Genomic DNA, 24,920 nt, shown 5'->3' on the forward strand with positions numbered 1-24,920 from the left:
GCCAAAGAAACAATGCTGGAAGCATCATGATACTTGACTTCAATTTATGCTACAGAGGTATTGTAATGAAAACTGCATGGTTCTTGTATAAAAACAGATACATAGGCCAAAGACAGAGAATAAAAGACAGACACACCCACTCGGGGTCATCTGATCCTTGATAAAGGTACTAAAAACATACATTGGAGAAAAGATAACTGGTTTTCTATATGTAGAAGAATGAGACTAGAACCTCATCACCTTCACAAAAGTCAACTCAAAATGATTCAAATACCTAGGAATGAGACCAGAATCATGCTATTCCTAGAAGAAAACATAGGGTCAAGACTTTAACATATAATAGGCACAGGTAATGACTTTCTCAGTAGGACCCCTAAAGCTGAGAAAATAATGCCAAGAGTTACTAAATGGAATAGCATCACATTACAACCTTTTGTGCACCAGTGGAAACAAGAATGTGGAGAGAGACTGCACAATGTGAGGAAATATTTTCTAGCTCCTCTTCTGACAGAGGATTAATATCCTGAATGCAGAAAGAAGTGACAAACTTACATCAAATCCAAATAATCCAATTAATAGATGGGCAAATGAACTAAACATATACTTCTCAAAAGAAGAAATACAAATGACGAACAAATATATGAAAAAAAAATGTTCAGCATTGTTAGCAGTTAGGAAAATGCAGAAATCAAAATTACCCTGAGATTTCATCTCCCTTCAGTCAGAATGGTAACCATCAAGAATACAAACAATAAATGCTGAAGAGGATATGGAGAAAAAGGAACACTTTCACACTGTTGGTAAGTTTGTAAATGAGTGTTTTCTACTATGGAAATCAACATGGAGATTCCTCAAAAGACTAGGAATGGAACTATAGTAAGATCCAGCTATACCACTCCTTGGTGTTTATCCTAAAGAATTAAAGTCATCATACTATAAGAGATACATGCATACTTATGTTTATAGCAGCACAATTTTCAATAGCCAAAATGTGAAACCAGCCCAGGTGTTCATCAACAGATTAATTAATAAAGAACATGAGGTATGTATACACAGTGAAGTTTTATTCATCCATAAAGAAGAATTAAAAATACATCATTTGCAGGAAAATGGATAGAACTTGAGAATGTTATGTCAAGTGAAATAAACCAAACTTAAAAATTGAAGAGTCACATGTTTTCTCTCATATGTGAAAGGTAGAGAGGGAAATGGAAAAAGAAAGGTCATGGTGGGGTCTCATAAAAATTGAAAGACCCATAGAGTAGAGGAAGTGAAACCAAGGGGAGGGAGGAGGTGGATAAAAGGGGAAATGGGAATGATATTGGCCAAATTATATTGTGATATTTTGTACATGTACAAATATGTAACAACAAATGTCATCATTATGTACAACTATAATATATCATTAAAAATGAGACATAACTTACAGTTACATATTTTTTAATTCATTCTGTCACTCTGTGCTTTTTGTTTTTTGCTTTTTCAGCCATGCTGAGGATTGAACCCAGGGCCTTATGCTTTCAAGGCAAGCACTCTACCAACTGAGCTATCTCCCCAGCCCTACACTGTGCTTTTAATAGTTTTGTCCATTGACATTTAAAGTCATTACTGACAGGACTTCTAAACTTTTTTTTAGTTTTTTTTTTTTTTTTTTTAAGTACCTGGGATTGACCCTAAGGGCTCTAAACCACTGAGCCACATCCTCAGCCCTGTTTTTGTATTTTATTTAGGGACAGGGTTTTGCAAATTTGCTTAAGGCCTCACTGAGTTGCTGAGTCTGGCTTTGAACTCAGTTCTGTCCGATCCTTCAGAACTGCTGGGATTATAGGTGTGTACACCGTGCCCGGCTTGCTATTTGTTTTCTATTTAATACTTTTCGTTTCTCACTTTTTAAATTTCTGCCTCTTTTGTGTTTATCTGCTTTTTGTTACTAATCATTTTGATTCCTTTCTCATTTCCTTTGTATATACTTTTAAATACTTCCTTTATGGTTTCTAGGTGAATTATATTTCACTTCCTAAGTTTATAATATATAATATTGTATTTTAAATTGTTATCAGCAACCTCAATAGCATACAAAAACACTACAGCTTGATACTCCTTCCCTAATTATTAATGTGTTGTCACAAATTGTGGGGGTTTCAGACATGGCCTGCATGGATGAGGGAAGGGTTACTTGCTGGAGGTTGATGCTGGCTGTAAATCAATTAATTTTCCATAATCTTATCTAATCAATAAACACACAAGAGCCAATACTTTTTTCAAATGGTAGGGGGCTTGATGGATCGGGCCCATACCAGATTTGGCCTCTAACAAGATGGAGTAACCCAACTCTCCTTTATTTTGTAGTCACACAGGTAAAGTGGGCCAAGACCCGGGAGGGGCTTCTTCTGTAATAAACAGGATGGGGCAGAGTTAGGGGAATCATTTGTTTAGGGAACTAGCATATCAGTCAGACAGTGAGCCACTCCCGCACAGGGCCACTTACTTCTCAGACTATCTGTTTAACAGTCTGTCATGACTGCCAGTTCCTAGAAGTCAGTCATCTGTATGCCATGGCTTAACCAAATCTGATTCTGCTAGATATGGACGACTCTCCACAACAAATTGTATCTTTATGCTTTGGATGTGAAAGATCATAGAGTTACAATTATTTTTATTCTTATTTCCCATAAATCTGGGAAATTAAAAGTACAATTGCTAACTAAAAGTGTAACAATACTTCTTTTTATGTGTTTGCCCATGCATTTACCTCTACTGGAGATCTTTATTACATTTTAAGCCTTGATTTATATCTAGTAGTCTGATGATATAGAATAAGATGAACTCAGACTCAGTTTCTTTTATAGTTTCATGCAATAACATATTTCTGATATCAGATGTAGGGAGTTTCCCTTTGTCCTCCCACACCAGGAAAGCAGTATTGCATCAGTGGACACTAGACATCCATCCTTGAATTAATTTCTGTTCTTATACAGTCTTCCTGTGGATAATGTCAGATCTGACAGGTAAAGGGATCACTGCCCAAGAGTCTTTCCTTCCACTTCAGATGTAAATTGAAAGCCCCAGGTGTTTGTTTTTTTTTTTTTAAGTGCATGTTAGTTATTCATATATGGGGTTCATTTTGACATATTCATAAATGTTACATGCATTTATGAATATGTCAAAACAAACCCTTCTATATGAACCCCTCCCCCTAATCCCTTTCCTCTACTCTATTGGACTTCCATTTTTTAAAAAAAAATGCATGTATGTATGTTTTTATGGATGCATTATAATTAGTATAAAATTGAAATGCATTGCGGTATATTCATAAGTGCACATAGCATATTTTGTTGACTTCATTCTCCAGTTCTTCCTATCTTCCTATCCTCCTTTTCCCAGGTCCCCTGCTTCTCTTCTGATTGTTTTTTTTTTTTTTTCTCTCTTGCTTGTGCATGCAACAAAGAATATTTGACCCTCAACTTTCTGGGTCTGGCTTATTTCAGTTAGCATGTTGTTTGCCAGTTCTATCCATTTACCAGCAAATGAAATAATTTCATTCTTCATTATGGCTGAGTACAACTCCATTATGTGTCTATACCACATTTTCTGTATTTGTTTGTTTATAGATGGACAGTTAGGCTGCTTCCATAATTTTGCTGTTGTGAATTGTGCTGCTATAAACATTGGTGTGTGTGTGTGTGTGTGTGTGTGTGTGTCACTATATATTGTTCATTTGGATAAATATGAAGGAATGGATAGTATAACAGTGGGTTATATGGTGGTTCTATTCCTCATCTTTTGAGGAATCTCCATACTGCTTTCCAAAGTGGTTACACTAATTTGCAGTTCAACCAACAGTGTATTTGAGTAGCTGGCTTTATGTCAGGATTCCCACAATTCTCCCTTTAAGTTGCATTTATTTGATAAAGTGCCTTATAGAACTCATTAGAAACACTTAACACTTACTAGTTTACTTACACAATAGAAACACAACTTACCAGTTTAGTACAAAGGATATTAGAAAGGTTACAGATGAAGAGATACATATGCTGAGGTATTGGGGGAGGGACATGGAACTTCTACACCTTCTCTGATTGTGCTATTTTCTGGGAACTTCCATGTTTAACCATCTGGAAGTACTGTGAACCCTATCCTTTTAACTTTTTATGGAGGCTTCATTACATTGGTTATCAGCTTAACCTTCATTCCCTCGCCCCTCCCTGAAGATTAGGGGTTAGGGTTGAAGTCCCAGCTGTCCATTGCTACCTTTGTCTTTCTGGTGACCAACTCTCATTTCTGGTACTTACAGTCCACCAGCTACCAGTCACTCATTAACATACAAAAAGACATATCGCTTTGAAGATTCCATGAAATCTTTAGAAGTTGCATACCAAGAAGCCAGGAAAAAAGCCAAATTTGTATTTTATTCTCTCACAAATGCCCTTTTACCTCAATCTGAAAGGCTTTCCTTAATCATCTTATGTTGGGTAGGCCTAGTGGTAATAAACTCTCAGCTTTTGATTTTTGGCAGCATCTTAATTTTGCCCTTATTTTTGCAGGGCAGTTTTGCTAGATATTGGATTCTTGGTTGGTAATTTTAGATGTTGAATTCTTGGTTGATAGCTTTTTCTTTTAGTACTTTAAATATGCCATTCTCTTGCCTTCTGTTCACCATGGTTTCTGCTAAAAAATTAATATTACTGAGTTACATTATTAATGTTACATGGTAAGTTGCTTCTCGTTGCTTTCCAAGTTTCTCTCTTTGCCTTTTAGGACTTTGATTATGTTTCAGTGTAGTAGATCTCTTTGAATATATCCCACTTTGACTTTACTGACCTTACTGGATTTGCAGATTCTTGCCTATTAAAATTAGGGAACTTTTTGTCAATGATTCCTTGAGATACCCTTTTCAGATCTTCTTCAGATCTCCTCCTTGGAATCTTATGATATGTATATTGGCCCAGTTGATTACAGTTCTCAGGTTCCTCCGAGTTTGTTCACTTTTCTTAATTTGTATTCTTTCTATTCCTTATACTTGATTTTTAGTTAACCTATCTTGATGTTTATTGATTTTAAAATTTTGCTTGCCCAAATTTGCTGTGGAACTTCCTTAATAATTCTTTCCTTTCCAGTATTATACTTTTTGTATCTAGAATTTTTGATTCCTTTTTATAATTTCTCTATTTATTGATATTTATTTGTTTTGACATTACTTTTCTGGGTTCCTTGAGCTCTTCATTCATAGTTCCTTTTATGTTTCTATACATATTTAAGATAGTTTATTTAAAGTCTTTGGAGTAAGTATAATGCCTATACTTCTGAAGGAACTGTTTCTGCTGATTTCTTCTGTGAATGGGCTGTTCTTTCTTGTTTTTTTGACATGCTTTATCCTATATTGTAACCAGACAAAAGAACTCTAAGAAAACTAAAGAAACTACAAACCAGTATGTTAATTAACATCAGTACAGAAATCCTTCACAAATGTTACAACCAAATACTATGATATTTTAAAAGTATAATACACTTTGAGTAAAGGATTTTTTATGCTAGGAATGCAAGTATGAGTCATCAATCAAGCCTATTAACCTCACTAATAAAGTTAAGAAAAGAAAGTATATGATAATCTCAGTAGAGGTGGAAAAAGCATTGACAGAATCTGACATCTGTTCATGATAAAAAAAAATCTCGTAACAAACTGGGAATAGGAGAGAACTTCTCTACCTTGTGAAGGACATCTTAGAAAAACCAACAACTGTTATCATAGTTATTTGGAAGAAGACTGCTTTCCTCATAAAATTAAGAATAGTACAAGAATGGCAGTTTCTCCTATTTCTAGTCAAATTCATGTCAAAGGTTCTAGCCTCTGCAATAAGTCAAGAAAAATAAAGTCTGGTTAGAAAAGAAAAAGTAAGACTATCTTTGTTTGCAGGTGATATGACGAAAAATGAAGAGAGTACTAAAGAATATGTGAAAATATCACAAATAATAGGAAGTTTTATAAGGTTGCAGGATATGATATCAGTGTAAAAAAATTAGTTGTATCTAAAAATGAAATTAAGAAAAATTCCTTTCACAGGTTAAATATTTAGGAAAAATTTAAAAGAAGTACCAGACCCATAAGCTAAGAATATTAAAAAGTTTTCAAAGATTAAAAAAGACTTAAATAAATGGAATCATATATGCACTCAAGGTTGATAGACCTAATTTCTTTTTTTTCCACATTTTTTATTGGCATATAGTTGTACATATTGAGGAGATATATTGTTAGATATTCATACATGCACATATTATAACTATAATTTGGCCAGTATCACTCCCTAGCATTTCCCCTTTCCCTCCCTGCTTCTCACCCTTTGGTCCCTTTTCTCTGCTGATCTCCTATTGAATTTTAGGAGATCACTCCCACATTAGTTTTCCTTTTTCCTTGCTATCTTCCATGTATGAGAGGAAACATATGACTCTTAATCTTCTGAGTTTGACTTTTTTCACTTAACATGTTGGTCTCTAGTTCCATCTATTTTCCTGCAAATGCCATAATTACATTTTCTTTATGACTGAATAAAACTCCATTTTGTGTGTGTGTGACATTTTCTTTATCCATTCATCTGTTGATGAATACCTAGGCTGGTTTCATAGTTGGGCTGTTGTGAATTGTGGGGCTCTAAACATGGGTATGCATGTAAGTACTATAAAGTGGTATAACTGGATCATATGGTGGTTCCATGCCTAGTCTTTTGAGGAGCCCTCCATACTGATTTCCATAGGTGTTGTACTAATTTACAGTCAGTGGACCTAATTTATTAAGGTAGAAATCTCTCCAAACTATAGATTTCTTACAATCTTAATCAAAATACTAGCATAGCTTTCTTCTAGACAATAATAAGCTTATTATAAAGTTTATATGGAAATGAAAGGATATATAATAGACTAAACAAGCTTTTTTTTTCTTTTGTTTTGGATATCTAGGATTGAACTCAGGGTACTCGACCACTGAGCCACATCCCCAGCCCTATTTTGTATTTTATTTAGAGACAGGGTCTCACTGAGTTGCTTATGTACTTCATTTTTGCTGAGTCTGGTTTTGAACTTGAGATTTTCCTTCCTCAGCCTCCTGAGATTACAGCCTCCTGCTGGGATTACAGGTGTGTCCTACTGTGCCTGGTCCAGACTAAACAACTTTTGATAAGAATAGTGTTCAAAGATTTTCAATAGTTAATTTAGTACAGGAGAAAAGACTTCTTATCCATCAGAGGGATCATGACTGAGACCCCTGTAATAAAAGATTAATAAGAAAAAAATCAAATTTATTTAACATAAGTTTTATGTGACACAGAGCCTTCATAAGTGAAGACTTAAAAACAATGAAGTATTTTTATGGACAGTTATGCAGAAATACAATTGGAGAACAATATCTAATGGTAAAAAGCTGGAAAAAAAGTTTAGCAGGGCCTATTCAGATTCTTCTTGGTGTCTGTTTGTAATACAGGCATAAATCATTTTGTTCCACTTTGCTTTATTATGTTTCACAGATAATTTTTTTAAACAAACTGAAGGATTTCGGCAAACCCGTGTTAAGCAATTTGTTAACACCATTTTTTTTTTTTTTTAGCAAGACTATGTGCTGAATTTCTTTTGCTTTGCCGTATTTTGATAATTCTCAGTATTTTAAATGTTTTCATTACTGTATCAGTCATGGTCATCTGTGATTCACAGTCTCCTCAGGCTTCCCTGGCCTACCTGTTCCCTGAGATACAGCAGTATTAACATTAGGCCTCACTGAGTGCCATGGCTCATGCCTGTAATCCCAGCAGCTCTGGAAACTTAGGCAGGAGGATAGCAAGTTCAAAGCCAGCCTCAGCAATTTAGTGAGGCCCTAAGCAACTCAGGGAGACTCTGTCTCCAAATAAAACACAAAAAAGAACTGGGGAATGTGGCTCAGTGAAAAACAAAAAAATAATAAAATTAAGCCTCTTAGAATCTAAGTGAAAGAGTTACACATCCCTTACTTAAATCAAAAGCAGGAAGTGATTAAACTTAGTGAGGAAGATGTGTCCAGTGATGAGATGGGCTAAAAACTAGGCTTCTTCTGCAAAGCTATCAGCTAACTTACAAATACCAGAGTATACACTTTTGAAGAAAATTATAAGTGCTATTTCAGTGAACATAACAAATGTTAAGACAAGCAAAACTGCCTATTGCTGATATGGAAGAAGTTTTAGTTGTCAGGATAGAATCTCAAACTATACACAGTGTTCCTTTAAATCAAAGATTAATTCTCTCTTCAGTTCTGTGAAGCCTGAGAGAGGTGAGAAAGCTATAGTAGAAAAGTTGAAGCTAGCAAAGATTGATTCTTGACGTGTAAGGAGAGAAACCATCTCCATAACAAAAGTACAAGGTGAATCAGCAAGTACCAATGTAGATGCTACAGCAAGTTATCCAGAAGATCATGCTAAGTTAATTGATCATGCTGCACAACGCATATTTGATATAGACAAAACAGCTTTATATTAGAAGAAAACATTATCTAGAACTTCCATAACTACTGAGAAAGGAATCAGGGCCTTCATTCTAGGTTTCAAAGGATGAGCTGATGTAGCTTGTGACTTTTAAGTGGAAGCCAGTGCTTATATACCCTTCTCATAATCCTAGGCCTTTAAGAAAATGCTGAATCTACTTTTCCTGAGCTCTATAAATAGAAAATAAAGCCTATGACAGTACCTCTATGTACAGCTTGGTGGTAGGGATTCAGCCTAATCTGACTGCAGTAAGTCATAACTGCTTTGATTGCCCCTAAGTCTTTGCCTGACAGCTTTGATGTTAGCTTGAGATAAATTGTTTACATTCTGACTTAGAGGAAAGCCACTCTTGTCCTGACCATTACATAAGCTTCCTCCCTTTGAAGTTATAGGGATGCGCCAACCTTAGTGCATTCTTGACTTTAGTCAGTAAGTCTCTGTAGATTGCATTTTGTCTGATCTTGGTTCTGCCTCTTTGGTCTTATAGAACTTATGGTCAGTTATTTTACATTGGATTTTCCCCAAATATTGGTTTATTGAATATTTGATCACACTCTTGACAACTACTTCTTAAAAAAAAAAGTATTTTAAAAATATTACTGCTCATTGACAGTGTGCATGGTCACGAACAATCTCTGACAGAAAGGTACAACAAAACTTAGGCTTTTATGCCTGCTAATACAATGCCTACTTGAAAGCTCATGGATCAAGGAGTAATTTGAATTTTCAAGTCTTATTATTGAAGAAATACATTTTATAGGTCTATTACTGCTATAGATAGCTATTTCTCTGTTGGATCAGGGCAAAGTGAAGTGAAATCACCTTGAAAGGATTCACTCTTGTAGATGCCACTAAGTACCCTTGTGACTCATAGAAAGAGGTCAAAAATATCAACATTAAAAAGGGGTGTGGAAGGAATCAGTTTTAACTCTCATGGATGACTTGAAGGGATTCAAGACTTCAGTGAATGTAATAATTGCAGATGTCATAGAAATGGCAAGATAACTAGAATTAAAAGTAGAGCCTGAACTGAATGAATTACTGCAGTCTCATGATAAAACTTTTAACAAATGAGCAAAGAAAGCGGTGACTTGAATCTACTTCTGGTGAAAAGGCAGTTAACATGGTTGGAATGATAGCAAAGGCTCAGAGTATTATATAAACTTAGTTGACATTGATGAGGTTTAAAAGGATTAACTCCCAATTTTGAAAAAAGTTTCTTTGTGGGTAAAATGCTGTCAAACAGGTTGTGTTTCATGAAAGGAAGAAGCAATTTATGTGGCAAACCTTTGTGGCACTCTTCATTGTTGTTTTATTTTATGAAATTTTTAGTCTCCTTAATGATTTGGATATGAATTGTCCCTCAAAAGCTCATGTGTGAGACAATGCAAGGAAGTTTAGAGGTAAAGTGATTGAGTTATGAGAGTTAGAGCCCAATTAGTGGATTCATCTATGTCTCCGACATAGTTTAGAGGAGGGTCAAAGAATTATTTTATGACCTACTTTAAGAGAAAAGGATGTTATGTTAGTCAGTGAGACCTTGTTGCTGTTCTCCCAAATACATAGTACCATATTTGTCTGGGGTGTAGCATGTCCTGAATTCAGTTGGTTGTAAGGCAGTTTTAAGGCTTACCATATAACTACTTTATGCAACAAAGTATGATATTGGCTGAAGGATTAACAAGCTGATGAGTAAAGCAGAATAACATTGTAAGATAAATCTATAATATCTGATTAATTTATTAAATTGAGGGGTTTAAATTGAGGGTTTAGGGATTTGCTCTTCACAATAAATGGTGCTAAACAACTAGGTTTTCATATGGGAAACAAATGAAATTCTACCCTTACCTCATACCATATATAGAATCTAACTTGAGATTGGAACATAGACCTAAAGTTAAATGACAAAGGAATAGTTTCTGGAACACAAAACATGAAAGAAAATCTTTGGAGTCTTTGCAGTAGGCAAAGATCTCTTTAGATGTAAAAAGCACAAATATAGCATAAAAGAAAGATAACTTGGATTTCATGAAGATTAAATTTGCCTTCTTTGAAAGACACTGTTATAAAAGAGAAACCAAAGAACATCCATCTATCCATCCTCTTTATAAAAATGTCTTCAACACATACATCTTACCAAGGATTTGTTTCCAAAATATATAAGGAGACCAGCAACTCAATAATTAATGGGTAAACAATAATCTGAAAAGATGTTCAGCTTGATTACCCATGAGAGAATTGAACACAGACTAAAATACCACTAAACATTGTTTAGAATAACTAAGAATGACAGCACCATGTCAAGGTATTGACATGATACAGATTTAAGACTCTCATACTTTGCTGTTGTAACTAGAACATGGTATAACCCTTTTGGAGAATAGTTTGGTGAGTTTGTTAAATAAATACATACTTACTGCACAACTTGGAAATTCTATTAGTAGATTTTGACCTAAGAAGTGAAAACATGCCCACTAAAAAACTTGAACTTGAATGCTCATAGTAAGGTTATTTACCATATTAAAAAGCAGGGAAGGGGCTGGGGTTGTGGCTTAGTGGTGGAGTGTTCTAGCACAACTGAGGCCTTGGGTTTGATCCTCAGTACCACATAAAAATAAAATAAAGGTATTGTGTCCACCTATAAGTATAAGTATATATATATATATATATATATATATATGTATATTTTTTAAAAGCAGGGAAAAATTACAGTTATCTATCAAGAAGTGAGTGGATAAAAAATAATGGCATATACAATGGAATACTATGGGGGGTACATTGATACATGCAGTGAGGTTCAGTGACTAGGGAGGAGCTTCCTTCAAAAACATTTCAGGGTATTTTAGAAAATGAGTGTAAATTCCAAAATCTAACATACATATGGTAAAAGAGGAAAATAATAGGCCAGTCCCTTTCCTGAATGTATGTGTAAAAATTCAAAAACATTGAAAGTTGAAATTAATGTAGTTTAAGTGGTTATTCTTTTATAGGATGCCTAATGATTACCAGGAACATGAAGGAGGTTTCTGAGTTGCTTGTAATGTTCTCTGCATGGATGTGAGTGGTGGGTGCTTGGATGTGTTTATGTTTTGAAAATTTAGTGAATTTTGTACTTTGGTTTACAGACTCCTATGTAGTAGGTTATACTGTTTTAATATTTGTACTGTTTCTTCTCTGCAAACTTAAAACACTTTCAGCAAAGGGCAAACACAAAGAGCCTATGAAACTATGATATGATGCATATCTATTGCACATTTATGAATTTCTAATTAAAACTAAGGTGAAATTTCCAGTTCAGTTGGTTAAGTTTGAGAACCATAAGTATTTGTGTGGATAAGGAGATATGCAAACCTCACATCTACTGCTGGTATTAGTGTAATATGTTTAAACACTTGTGAAAATAGTTTGATAGTACTTTATAAGGTAACCACAAAATTCTACTCTTTGCAAAAATCTTCAAAAGTCTTCAAGTATGCTTATAGTGGTTCTGTAAATAAAAGCAAAAATCTGTAAATAGTTTTCAACAAGAGTGGTGGACAAATAAGTAAATATTGGTTTATTCCTCATTGAACTACAAGTTAGTGAAAATTGTGAACTGTTGGTACAATTAAAATTTAGATTATTTTGTAAAAGAAGGAAGTCTCAAGAAAATATATGTGATACTTTTTTTCTCTACAGTTTAGAAAGGGGCATACTAAACATTGTATTGTTAGATAATTAATTATAGGAATTTAAATATAAACAACTAAATTAAAAGAAGATCATGATCAGTGTAGGAAATGTGAACAACAAGGAACACATGAGATGCTTCTAAGATCAGAGTATGGTAACATTTTATTTCTTGGTCTGGGTCAAAGATTCAGGCATGTTATTTTTAGTATTATATGTCTTTATATGTTATGTTGCCCAGTGCAGTAAAAAAGTAAATTTACTGAAATATCCCTAAAAAATAAAAGTAAAATTGCACACTCTCTAGAGGCCTTAAATGTTGAGATTTGTGGTTTGTTGTCATGGATGTCCTGGAGATGGTTTCCTTATTTAGTAAAATATTGGGTTAAAATTTATCTGATTTGTTTCTTACAGCTTATTATCAAGGAAATTATAACAGTTCTACAGTTAATGTTTAGAACTTTAAAATTTGTAAATCTACTTTAAATCTACATTTTATAATGTACCTTTCTAATTTAGACTTGATTTTTTTCTCAGATCATTTAAATTGAGTGTTTGTCCAAATTGACAATTTTGAATAAAAAAATTTTGTGCTACTTGACAGTAAATTGCTTTTTTTCTCCCCCAGATTCAAGCATCTACTGGATCTGGACCAACACATATTTCACAGAAAATAATTCCTATCTTGGAACTTCCATATATTACTGAGGATGGTAAAATGAAATTGCTTAAGGAAATTTTTGTTATCATACCTATATTATTAAAACAATTTCCATTTTGAAGCATATTTTCCTGATATGAATATTTAGAGAAGGGGAAATATTTTTTCTTTTAACCTAGGTTTTTTGAAAATAAAGATTGCAAGAGGAAACTACCAAATTTATGAACAGTTAAATCTTAATTTTACATGGGAAGCACTGGAGATTAGTAACTCAAAGGACGATTAAAACTTGAGCTTATATACCAATTTGGACCAAATAGAGAAAAGGAGTTTTGTGCTGCTGTGCTAGGGGGAGGGAGGTTTCAGAAATGTAACTAGGAGAGGTATGGTATAAAAGATTTATTATGCTGAATGAAGGCAGCATCTTCCCCTTTGATGAGATTTTCTCATGTAAGAGTTATCTTTCTTGTACAGGAGACATCCTTACAAAGGTATATATCCTTTATAAATTTTAACATCCCTTATAAAAGGGAAATTTATGCTTTATCTTCAGAGTTGTTTCTGTGTATGTTGTTTCTCCAAGTAATGAACTCAATATAACCCTTTTGTCAAAAAGACATGGAATGGTATAGTCTCATCTGCTATAGTCATATTAAAAAAAATAGGCAGTAGCAGATATTTTTATATTATGAAGATATTTTCATTGAAATTTCTTTAATATAACACAATTTGGATATTGCTTAAAGTTGCCTTTGTGATAAGATTTTTTTTCCTTTTCTCTCTTTTTTGTTTTTGGTATAAGTTGAATTTTTAATGCCAAGAATCACTAGTAAGTAAATAATGTTTATTGAATTTGGGATTAAAAAATTCCACAAAACTCTGTAGATGTCTAATTTGTAATGTGGTATTTAGTTATTTGGAGAATTTGGTATAGGAAAAACTTTTATATTTTTTATTTATTGAAGAAAAATCAAGTTTTAATACCAAAATTCACATATAAAATATTGTAAATATTCTAATACCTAATATCTGTTTTTTCATGACCAAACTGGAAAAAAAAAAGTGTTTCTGTATTTTTAAGACTCAAAAAGGCCAAATGTTAAATAACAAAAAGTGACATCCTAATCCCATTTTCTAAGGCATACATTTTTGTATATGGTAATCAGAGAGGAAATTTAGTGAGGTCATGTACTCTTAACTTCAGTTTTAGGTTATTAGGGATATATTTCAGATTATTGTAGATTCCTTTAAGTCTCTTTTTAGTTTTATTCAGTGGTTGAATGTTTTTTACGTTTTTGATCCTTTTAAAGGTCAGGGGGATATCTAAAGATATGGAAAGAGAAAAAAATAGTTGCATAGTGTATAGTAGTTGTATAGTATATGGTAATCTCCCTTTATTCATGGAAGATACATTTTTATACTCCCAGTGGATATCTGAAATCACAGATAGTATCAAATTCTATTAATACTATTTTTTCCTATATGTGTATAACTGATTAAGTTCAGTGTGCTTTTCACCTTACTTAAGCGCTAAATATTGCACTGTGGCTTTGTGAGGTATAGCCATGTATGAGGTATGACAGTGAAACTAACATGGATTTTTTTGTCAGTTTCATAGAGTCCTCATTTCTAGAGTGGATCCTGGCAATATCAGCATATGGTTTTTGCTTTCCTTAAAAATTCAGAACTTTTGCCTTTTAACTTAAAGGAAGCATTTTATGGCTTCTCTCGGGCATGTTTGAATTGCTAGCATCACTACTCTTAGGCTGGGGCCAGTAGTGAATAAAATAAGGGTTACATGTACACACACACCACAGTTCCACAAGAGTCCATCTGATAACCAAGATGGTTGCTAAATGACTAATGGATGTGTATTGTGTGCGGTATGAATACTGAAGGAGTCCAGGGAATACACCTCCAAAGATGACACTTTAGTATGCTGATTATTTTAAATTAAAGGTATTTGAGGAGTAGCAGATGCTGGAAAAGCTTTTTCCATGATACCACACAAAGCCTAAAACTGCCAAATATGGAAACAATGATCTTTAGCTGAACTCATGTCTGCAGTTAGGAAAATTAAAGAATATAACTGCACCTGGACTAAATTTGTATAAGCTATTTGTTTATCTCCTAGGACCTTTCAATTCCCAAAGAGAATCTGACTTTATCTGAGCATTGAGCCTATTCATTTACCTAAAATCATTTACTACCTCTCCAATTGTCACATTTCACATCCCCCTTTCCCTTCTAAAGAAGAGTATATAAATACCTGAACCTCATTGGGTTGTTTGGGTAATCACAATCCTGTGATTCTCCTCTTTGCATGTTAATAAATATATGTATTTTTTTCCTATTATCATCAGTTCATGCCAGCAAACTTTCAGACTTTTGGAAAGAGAAGGGAGACTTCTTTCTTTGCCTCTACAATATACTGACAAAAGAATAATTCATATTCTTGGAATAGTGCAAGCTTTCCTAATGCTACTCAGGATAGCATGCAGTTTAAACCTTTTAATAATTTTAAATAGATGATTCTTGGAATTTTTCATTTAATATTTTTGAGCTGTGGGTGACTGTGGGTAACTGAAATCACATTAAAAAAACTGTAAATGGAGGGGCATGTTGCTTCATTCAAACTTCAGGGCCTGCCTTCTGCCACTAATATTGCAGAGCTTATATCTAAGTCCTGTTAGACTATTCAGGTAAATTATCATTTTATCATGTTACTCTGAGTATTCGTGATGTGTATAATCTTGGTATTGTCATTTACTGTAAAATATTCTTGTGAAACTTTGAAATAGACTAATAATTTTATAAGGTGATCTTCTGTAAGCTAAGGATTACTTTTTATAGTTTTCCTATACTTTTTTTTGTTGTTGTCAAGAATGCTATTTGTTCAAAAGTAATTCCTGTATTCTTTTCCATTTACCTTAATTTTCATGTTTCTATTAAATTTTTAAGATATATCTTACTGTTTTAATGTTTATATTTCAGAAGTTATTATAGTTATTACATTGATGATTTTTTATTATTGATTGAAATAATATTCTTGAAATTTAGACTCAGAGGAAGAATTTTTTGATGCACCATGTAGTCCCTTGGGAGAGTTTCCTCAAGTTCCAACTAGAATTAAAAATATTCAACACAAAAAGTTACAAAAGCAAGATTGTTCAGTAAATTTGTCTGAGTTTAAAATGCGATTTGAAGTAGCAGAGGTATGTGACATGGTAAAATTAATACCAGTTATTTAAATTGTCATGTCTACCATTTGCAGCCTCATTGCTAATAGGTATTACATCTCAGTTAAAGTAAAAGCAGATTTTATGTATGGTGCTTTGTGATTCCCTTTCATCCTCCCCTTTCTTTTTTCTGTAGAATAACTTATTTAATCAAGAATTAGGTGTTTAGATGTGATACGTTGTGGGTTTTCAATACATATTTCTTAAAAATGATTGTATAGTAAGTGGAGTGATGATGATATGTGGAGTAGTGATTATAAAATTGCTTCTAAGTTTTAAATACATAGTACATCATGTATAGCATGTGTGTATGTGCATATACATTTCATATATCCATATATAACCACTGTGCAAGTAAACATGATTTTGTGTTAATAGTGGTAGTTTCATTTTCCATTCTTCTTCAGGTTTTGATTCAATTTTATCACCTTGTGGGAGATTGTGAACTACCTGTGGTAGAAATTGATGTTTTAGGATTAGGCACAGAAGTTGAACTTAGAACATTTGATTTGAAAGCAAGTGCCTTTTTGAAAGAGTTCTGCTTAAAATGCCCAGAATATGTAGGTAAGAATCTCTATTTCTTAAAAATAAATAAATAAATTTCATCATTTACCTGCTGGAGAACTTTCAATTCTTTTAGACTTTGAATCAGTACATTTGCTAAAATATTCTCAGAGAACTATTATATTATGTTCGTACTTTTATAGTTTATACTAGTCTGTTTTCCATTGCTATAACAAAATACTTGAGATTGAATAGTAAGTATAGAAAAGAGGCTCAATTAACTCATAAATTTGGAGGCTGAAAGACCAAGCTCTAGTGGTGCCATTTATTTGACTTCTGGTGAGGACCTCTTTGTGGGTAGCATTATGGCAGGAGTATGTGTAGTAGAGATCACATGGTGAGACAGAAAGCCAGAGGCTGATCCAGGGATCAGGCTCACTCTGTTATAATTATTCACTCCAACAGAAACTAACTGGGGTCCCACAAGAACTATATTCATGCCTCCTCAGGACAGTGTCCCCAGTGACCTAATCATTTCCCACTAAACTCTACCTCTTGAAGATTTGACCACCTTACCACCACAACACTGAGGACCAGGCCTGTAGCACATTAATCCTGGGGGGACAAACCACATTCAAACCATAGCAGAGTTAGTTTTTGACTTTTCTTATAGTTGGTAGTCTGAGGAAGGGGTAGACCAGAAATAAAATGAAGATTTTGTTTTTTTCATTAAGGGAAATCAAATATGATTAAATTTTAAATCTGCATTTAATACAGGAACACCAAATTAGTTTCCTGTTACTACTGTAACAATTTACTACAAACTTTGTGTCTCAAAACAACATAAATTTGTTATTTTAAAGTTCTATAGGGGGGCTGGGGATATAGCTCAGCTGGTTGAGTGCTTGCCTTGTAAGCACAAGGCCCTGGATTCAAATCCCCAGCACCACAAAAAAAAAAAAAAAAAAAAGTTCTATAGGGAAGAAATCTGATATAAGTCCCACTGTACAGAGAAAACTGTGTTATATGATTTATAAATATGTCAAAATGAATCTCAGTATTATGAATAACTATAATACACTAAGGAAAAAAAAAGAGAGACCTGAAAAAATCAAGATGTCAGTAACAGTTCCCTTTTGGAGGCTCTAGAGGAGGATCCATTTCCCTGTTCATTATGTTGTTGACTAAATTCATTTGCACATGATTTAAGTTTGTTTTCTTGCTGTTAGCTCATGACTGTCCTTGATTCCTAGAAGTTTCTGTTGGTTCTTGAGTCATATCTTTCTACATCTCAGACCCAGGACAGGGTGTGATCCTCATAGGACTATCTCTAACCTCCTCTTCTACCTTTTCCTTTCACTCTTAACTCAGGCGAATAATCCAGGATAATCTCCATTTAACCATAATCACATCTTCAAAGTCCATTTTGCCTTATAATCCCTGAAGATAACAGTGTAGCAGTCTTGTCTTGATTTTCTTGTTTTTAAGGGGAATGATATTGTGTCTATCAGAAAACTTTTTTTTTCCCCCCTAGAATCGTAATGGATCTATTATATCTAAGAAAATGCGCTGTGTCTTTTTCTTTGTTAGGCATTAGGTAGATACTATTTTTATTTCTACTTTTATGATTTTTGAATCCATAGTTTACATTAGCGTTCATAGTTTACATTAGAGTTCACTCATTGTGTTATACAGATATGCATTTAGACAAAAGTATAATGAAAAGTATCCACCATTATATTTATCAAAAGGTAGTACTACGGTGCTGAAAATCCTCTTTGCTTCATCTTAATCATAATTCCCTACCATATAACCAGTGGCAGTCACTGATCTTTTTATTATTTCCAAATTTTTACCTTTTCAAGCACATCATAAAATTGGAATCATACAGTATGTATCCTTTTTCTGATTAAATTCTTTCATTTAGTAATATGTATTTAAATTTTCTTTATATCCTTTCACAGCTTGATAGCATTTTTTTTAAGCAAGGAATAATGTTCCATCATCTAAGTATATCATGGTTTATTTAATCTGTTCACCTACTGAAGGACGTCTTAGTTGTTTCCAAGTTTTGCCAGTTATGAATAAAACTGCTAGGAATATCCATATGCAGGTGTTTGCATAGACTTAAGTTTTTGGTTTCTTCCAGTAAATACCAGAGTTTGTGATGATCAAATCATATGGTGAGAGTATGTGCAGTTCAATAAAGAACTACCATACTGTTTTCCAAAGTGGTTGTACCATTTCGTCTTTTTACTGGTGGTAAATAAGCGTGCCAACATTTGGTGGTATCAGAATTCTGGATTTGGGTCATTCTACTAGGTACATAGCAACAGTTTGCATTTCTCTGGTGACATGGCGTGAAGCCTTTTTTCATCTGCTTATTTGCTATATGTATACCTTCTTTGGTGAGCTGTCAAGATCTATGACCCATTTTTTAATTAAGTAGTACAGCCTGAAAATGGGTCAAGACATGATTTATGTATTATTTTTTCATCTGCATTTGTGCAGTAACCCTGTGATAGATTGTGTTATGGTTACCTCTTACTAAGAAGATCACATATGCAGCAGATACAGAATTTTATTATGCTTTTTGTACCAAGAAGCAGTTTGCTTTGATAATTGGAAAGAAAAGTAAACCAACTAAACAGTGTTCTGCAGTGCCCTGGAAATATTATAGCAGTTGTTAAATTTTACACTTGCTTATCTTTGTTTTCTCAAGAGCAAAGCATAAGAAAACAATTACAAATAAAAACACAGGGCATACAGTTACCACTGTAGCCATTTGCCCTTGTTTTCTTGAGAGAGAGGGAATAGCACAGTTTCTCATGCAAAGTAGATTATCAATAAATTTGTTCAATCAGTAAATGTGTAAACAAAGTATGGACCTTTTTGGAGATAAAAGTGTGGTTAGCACCTGCATTAGAAAGCTGGATTTATATGTAATAAGCTTTTAAGATTGGAGGACTTTGTGGAATTTGTGGTGTTTTTTTCCTCAAGAATAGTGTAGTTAGTTTGTTGTCCTTTTTCCCAGTCTCTAGATATTGACTTCTAATAGCCATAAGTAATTTGGTGATGTTAGGTTTAAAAGGCATTTTACAAAAATCTCTTCCATAGTAGTTTCTTTACAATGGCAGGTTTTGAATAGAAGCAGTAATATAATCAAAATTGATTATGTGGGGGCTGGGGAGATAGCTTAGTCGGTAGAGTGCTTGTCTTGTAAGCACAAGGCCCTGGGTTCGATCCCCAGCACCCCCCCAAAAAAAATTGATTATGTGATAATAGAATTAATTTAATCTAAACTATATATAAAATATTTCTCATCATATTCCTTATCAGTCTTCTCAACAACTGGATTTTCCAGGACTGATGACTTTTCTAGTGATTTTTGTGATCTGGGGCCTTAAGTCTCTTCATGTCCTTTCATTTAATAGATTGCTAATTTTTCTTACCTTACCTACTGTCTAGAATTAGAAAGGTTTGAGGCTTTAGTATTGAGGTGCAAAGGAAGGGAATGAAATCGTAAGGAGAAATTACACTTGTAGAACTGAGTAAGTACATACCAAGGACTGGAACTGGTACTGGAAAGCCCTTTTCAATTGTATAACTATAATATTATAATTGATTACAATTAATATTGCCTGTGTTTATTTTCAGTTTTCCTACCAAAAGATAATCAAAACTTTTATTTTTAGATGAAAACAAGAAACCAGTTTATTTGGTCACAACATTGGATAACACAATGGAAGATCTGTTAACGTTGGAATATGTGAAGGTAAGTGGTTCCATTTATATCTGCTTGATAGGTAAGTGTGCTACTGAAATTTTATAATTAAATTTTGTAAGTTTAGTAATATTTTGTTTAACATTTAGTCTAGTGTAATCTCAGTAACAACAAATAAAGGTTCTGTTTCTCTTAACATTGTTATGTAGTTGTGATTTGTAAATATCATATAGCAAAATAACTATGTTCTAAGGAGAAAGGACTTGCAATACTCCAGGGTATTGCAGAAGAAACAAACGTTTTAGTCTTAGTGAAATTTAGTGTTGTAAATGATGGAAAGTGATGATTTCACTTCAGTTTTTACCATTGTCTGAGTTACCTGATTTTCCTAGTGTCAATGACTCCATTCCATTCCTATTGATATTTAATGTCTGTTTTATCTCCTGTGAAATTTTTTTGTGTACTGTTGGTCTATTTATGATTTATTCAGTGTTTTCATTGACATTATTTTATGTAAGAGCCACATTATTTTAACACCCACTTTTTAATAGGAATTATGCTGTAAGAGTAGTTTATTGCTTTTAAGATCATTTTTTGCTATCCATTCTTTATATATATATATATGTATTTTATTGTTCTATTTGGTTATACATGACAGCAGAATGCATTTTGATTCATTGTACACAAATGGAGTACAACTTTTCATTTATCTGTACACAATGTCACACCATTTGTGTAAGCATACATGTGCATAATGTTTGTCTCATTCCACCATCTTTCCTTATCCCCACCCCCTCCCCAACCCTCATTTCTCTCTACACATTCCAATGTTCCTCCATTCTTCCCTTACCCCCCTCACCCCATTATGTATCAGTATCCACTTATCAGAGAAAACATTTGGCCTTTAGTTTTTTAGGTTTCACTTATTTCACTTAGCATGATATTCTCCAACTCCATCCGTTTACTTGCAAATGCCATAATTTCATTCTTCTTTATGGCTGAGAAATATTCCTTGTATATATATATACCAAAGTTTCTTTATCCACTCATCTACTGAAGGGGATCTAGGTTGCACAATCTAGCTATTGTGAATTGAGCTGCTATAAACATTTATGTGGTTTTGTCGCTGTATAATGCTGATTTTAAGTCCTTTGGGTATAAAACGGGGAGTGTGATAACTGGGTCAAATGGTGGTTCCATTCCAAATTTTCTGAGGAATCTCCATATTGCTTTCCAGAGTGGCTGTACCAATTTGCAATCCCACCAGCAATGTATGAGTGTACCTTTTCCCCCACATCCTGGCCATCACCTATTTTTGCTTGCATTCTTTTTTGTTGTTATTGCTTTTGGGTTTTTGTGGTGCTGGGGATCAAAACCAGGGCCTTGTACATATGAGGCAAGCACTCTACCAACTGAGCTATATCCCCAGCCCATGTTGTTTATATTCTTGATAATAGCCATTCTAATTGGAGTGAGATAAAATCATAAGTAGTTTTGATTTGCATTTCTCTAATTATTAGAGATATTGAACATTTTTTCATATATTTGTTGATCGATTGTATGTCTTCTATGAATTATCTGTTCAGTTCCTTAGCCCATTCATTGATTGGGTTATTTGCATTTTTGGTGATAAGTTTTTTTAGTTCTTTATAAATTTTTGAGATTAGTGCTCTTTTTGAAGTGCATATGGTAAAGATTTTCTCCCACTCTGTAGTCTCTCTTTTCACATTATTGTTTCCTTTGCTGAGAAAAAAACTCTTAATTTTACTTCTTGTGCTTTAGGAGTCTTGTTAAGGAAGTCAGGTCCTAAGCTAACATGATGAAGATTTGGGCCTATTTTTTCTACTATTTGGTGCAGGGTCTCTGGTCTAATTTCTAGGTACTTGATCCATTTTGAGTTGAATTTTAGGTGGGGTGAGAGATAGTGGTTTAATTTCATTTTGCTGCATATGAATTGTGGGGGTTTTCCCATCCCACATGGATGAGGGGAAGAGTTTCTGTCAGAGGACAGTGGTGCTGGTGATCAACTAATTACTAATAAACTTGTCTAATCAATAAACACAAGAGCCAATAATCTTTTCAAATGGAAGGGGGTGTGGTGGATCAGGCCATACCAGATCTAGCCTCCAATAAGATGGAGAAGTTCACCTTCCTTTTATTTATAGTTGCATAAGTAAATCGGCCCAAATAGAGAGAGGCTGCTTCTGTGAGGAACTGAATGGGGTAGAGTTAGGGAAGCCATTTGCTTAGAGAATTAGCATATCCTCAGAGGTGAGATACTGTACAGGGCCATTTATTCCTTGGCTATCTGAAAACAGTCTTCCATGACTGCCAGTTCTGGGAGTCAGACCCCTGTATCCTATGGCTCAGTCAAGCCTGATTCTGGTAAACACGGGTGGCTCCCCAAATGAATTTCCAGTTTTCCCAGCACCATTTGTTGAAGAGGCTATCTTTTCTCCATTGTATGTTTTTGGCACCTTTGTCTAGTATGAGATAACTGTATTTATGTGGGTTTGTCTCTGTGTCTTCTATTCTGTGTCATTGGTCTACATGTCTGTGTAGACATGTATATTGGTGCCAATACCATGCTGTTTTTTTTTTTTTTTTTTTTTAATCCGTAGTAGAGTTGAAGGTCTAGTGTTATGATCCTCCTGCTTCGCTCTTTCTGCTAAGGATTGGTTTGGCTATTCTGGGTCTCTTATTCTTCTAAATGAATTTCATGATTTTATGATTTCTCTATTTCTATGAGGTATGTCATTGGGATTTTAATTGAATTGCATTGAATCTGTATAACAGTTTTGGTAGTATGGCCATTTTGACAATATTAATTCTGCCTATCCAAGAACATGGGAGATCTTTCCATCTTCTAAGGTTTTCTTTAATTTCTTTCTTTAGTGTTCTGTAGTTTTCATTGTAGAGTCTTTCACCTCTTTTGTTAGATTGATTCCCAAGTTTTTTTTTTTTTAAGGCTATTTTGAATGGGGCAGTTTTCCTAATTTCTCTTTCAGTTGATCATCACTTTATGAATAGAAATGCATTAGATTTATGAGTATTGATTTTATATTCTGCTACTTTGCTGAATTCATTTATAAGTTGTAGAAGATTTCTGGTGGAATTTTTTAGAGAATCATGTCATCAGCAAATAGTGATAGTTTGAGTTCTTCTTTTCCTATTCACATTCTTTGGTTTCTTGCAAGTCTGTCTGATTGCTCTGGCTAGAGTTTCCAGGATGATGTTGAATAGAAGTGGTGAAAAAGGACATCCCTGTCTTGTTTCAATATTTAGAGGGAATGCTTTCAGTTTTTCTCCATTTAGAATGATGTTGGCCTTGGACTAAGTATAGATAACATTTACAGTGTTGAAGTTTGTTCCTTCCTTCCTTATCTTTTCTAGTGTTTTGAGCATGAAGGGGTGCTGTATTTTACAAAATGCTTTTTCTCCATCTATTGAAATGATCATACAATTCTTAACTTTTAAGTCTGTAGATGTGTTGAATTATATTTATTGATTTCCAGAGGTTGAACCAACCTTGCATTCCTGGGATGAACCCCACTTGATCATGGTGCACTCTCTTTTTAATATGATTTTGTATGGGATTTGTAAGAATTTTGTTAAGAATTTTTGCATCTGTGTTCATCAGGGATATTGGTCTGAAGTTTTCTTTCCTTGATGTGTCTTTGTCTGATTTTGGTGTCAGGGTGATACTAGCTTTGTAGAATGAGTTTGGAAGGGTTCCCTCCTTTTCTATTTCATGGAATACTTTGAGGAGTATTGGTATTAGTTCTTCTTTGAAGAACTTGACTGAGAATTCCTCTGGTCCCAGGCTTTTCTTCATTGGTAGGCTTTCGATGGCATCTTGCATTTCATTGCTTGACATTTATCTGTTTAAATTGTCTGTGTCCTCCTAATTCAGTTTGGGTGTATCATATGTCTCTAGAAATTTGTCAGTGTCTTCGAGATTTTTGTTTTGTTGGAATATACATTTTCAAAATAACTTCTAATTATGTTTTATATTTCAATAGTTGCTGTTGTGATCTCTCCTTTTTCATCACAAATTTAGTAATTTGAGTTTTCTCTTCGCTAGTGTGGCTAAGGGTTTATCAATTTTGTTTATTTTTTTAAAGAACCATCTTCTTATTTTGTCAATTTTTTTTCAGTTGTTTCTTTTGTTTCAGTTTCATTGATTTCAGCTCTGATTTTAATTATTTCCTGTCTTCTACTACCTTTGATGTTGATCTATTCTTTTTCTAGAGCTTTGAGGTGTAATGTTAGGTCATTTATTTGTTGATTTTTTTTTTAATTCTTTTATTGAATGAACTCAATGGAATGAATTGGCCTCTTAGTATTGTTTTCATAGTATCCCAGAGATTTTGATATGTTGTATCAGTGTTCTTGTTTACCTCTAAGAACTTTTTTATCTCCTTCCTGATGTCTTCTGCTATCCAAGCATCATTCAGTAGCATATTATTTAGTCTCCAGGTGTTAGAGTAGTTTCTATTTTTTATTTTATCATTTTATCATTGATTTCTAATTTCATTCTGTTATTATCTAATGGAATACAAGGTAGTATCTCTGTTTTTTTGTATTTGTTAAGAGTTGCTTTGTGGCATAACATGTGGTCT

General features: G+C 33.8%; 1 protein-coding gene across 1 annotated transcript in view; it reads left to right on the top strand.

The window, feature by feature from the left end:
* The window catches only part of Vps13a (vacuolar protein sorting 13 homolog A), a 268,516-nt gene that overhangs the window by 81,347 nt on the left and 162,249 nt on the right, over window positions 1–24,920 (top strand). The window contains 4 exon segments of the mRNA XM_047525841.1: window positions 12,799–12,883; window positions 15,892–16,046; window positions 16,478–16,634; window positions 20,270–20,349. Of these exon segments, the coding sequence (XP_047381797.1) occupies window positions 12,799–12,883; window positions 15,892–16,046; window positions 16,478–16,634; window positions 20,270–20,349 (477 nt within the window).

The sequence above is a fragment of the Sciurus carolinensis genome, chromosome 14 (genome assembly GCF_902686445.1).
Source record: "Sciurus carolinensis chromosome 14, mSciCar1.2, whole genome shotgun sequence".
Taxonomy (NCBI): domain Eukaryota; kingdom Metazoa; phylum Chordata; class Mammalia; order Rodentia; family Sciuridae; genus Sciurus; species Sciurus carolinensis.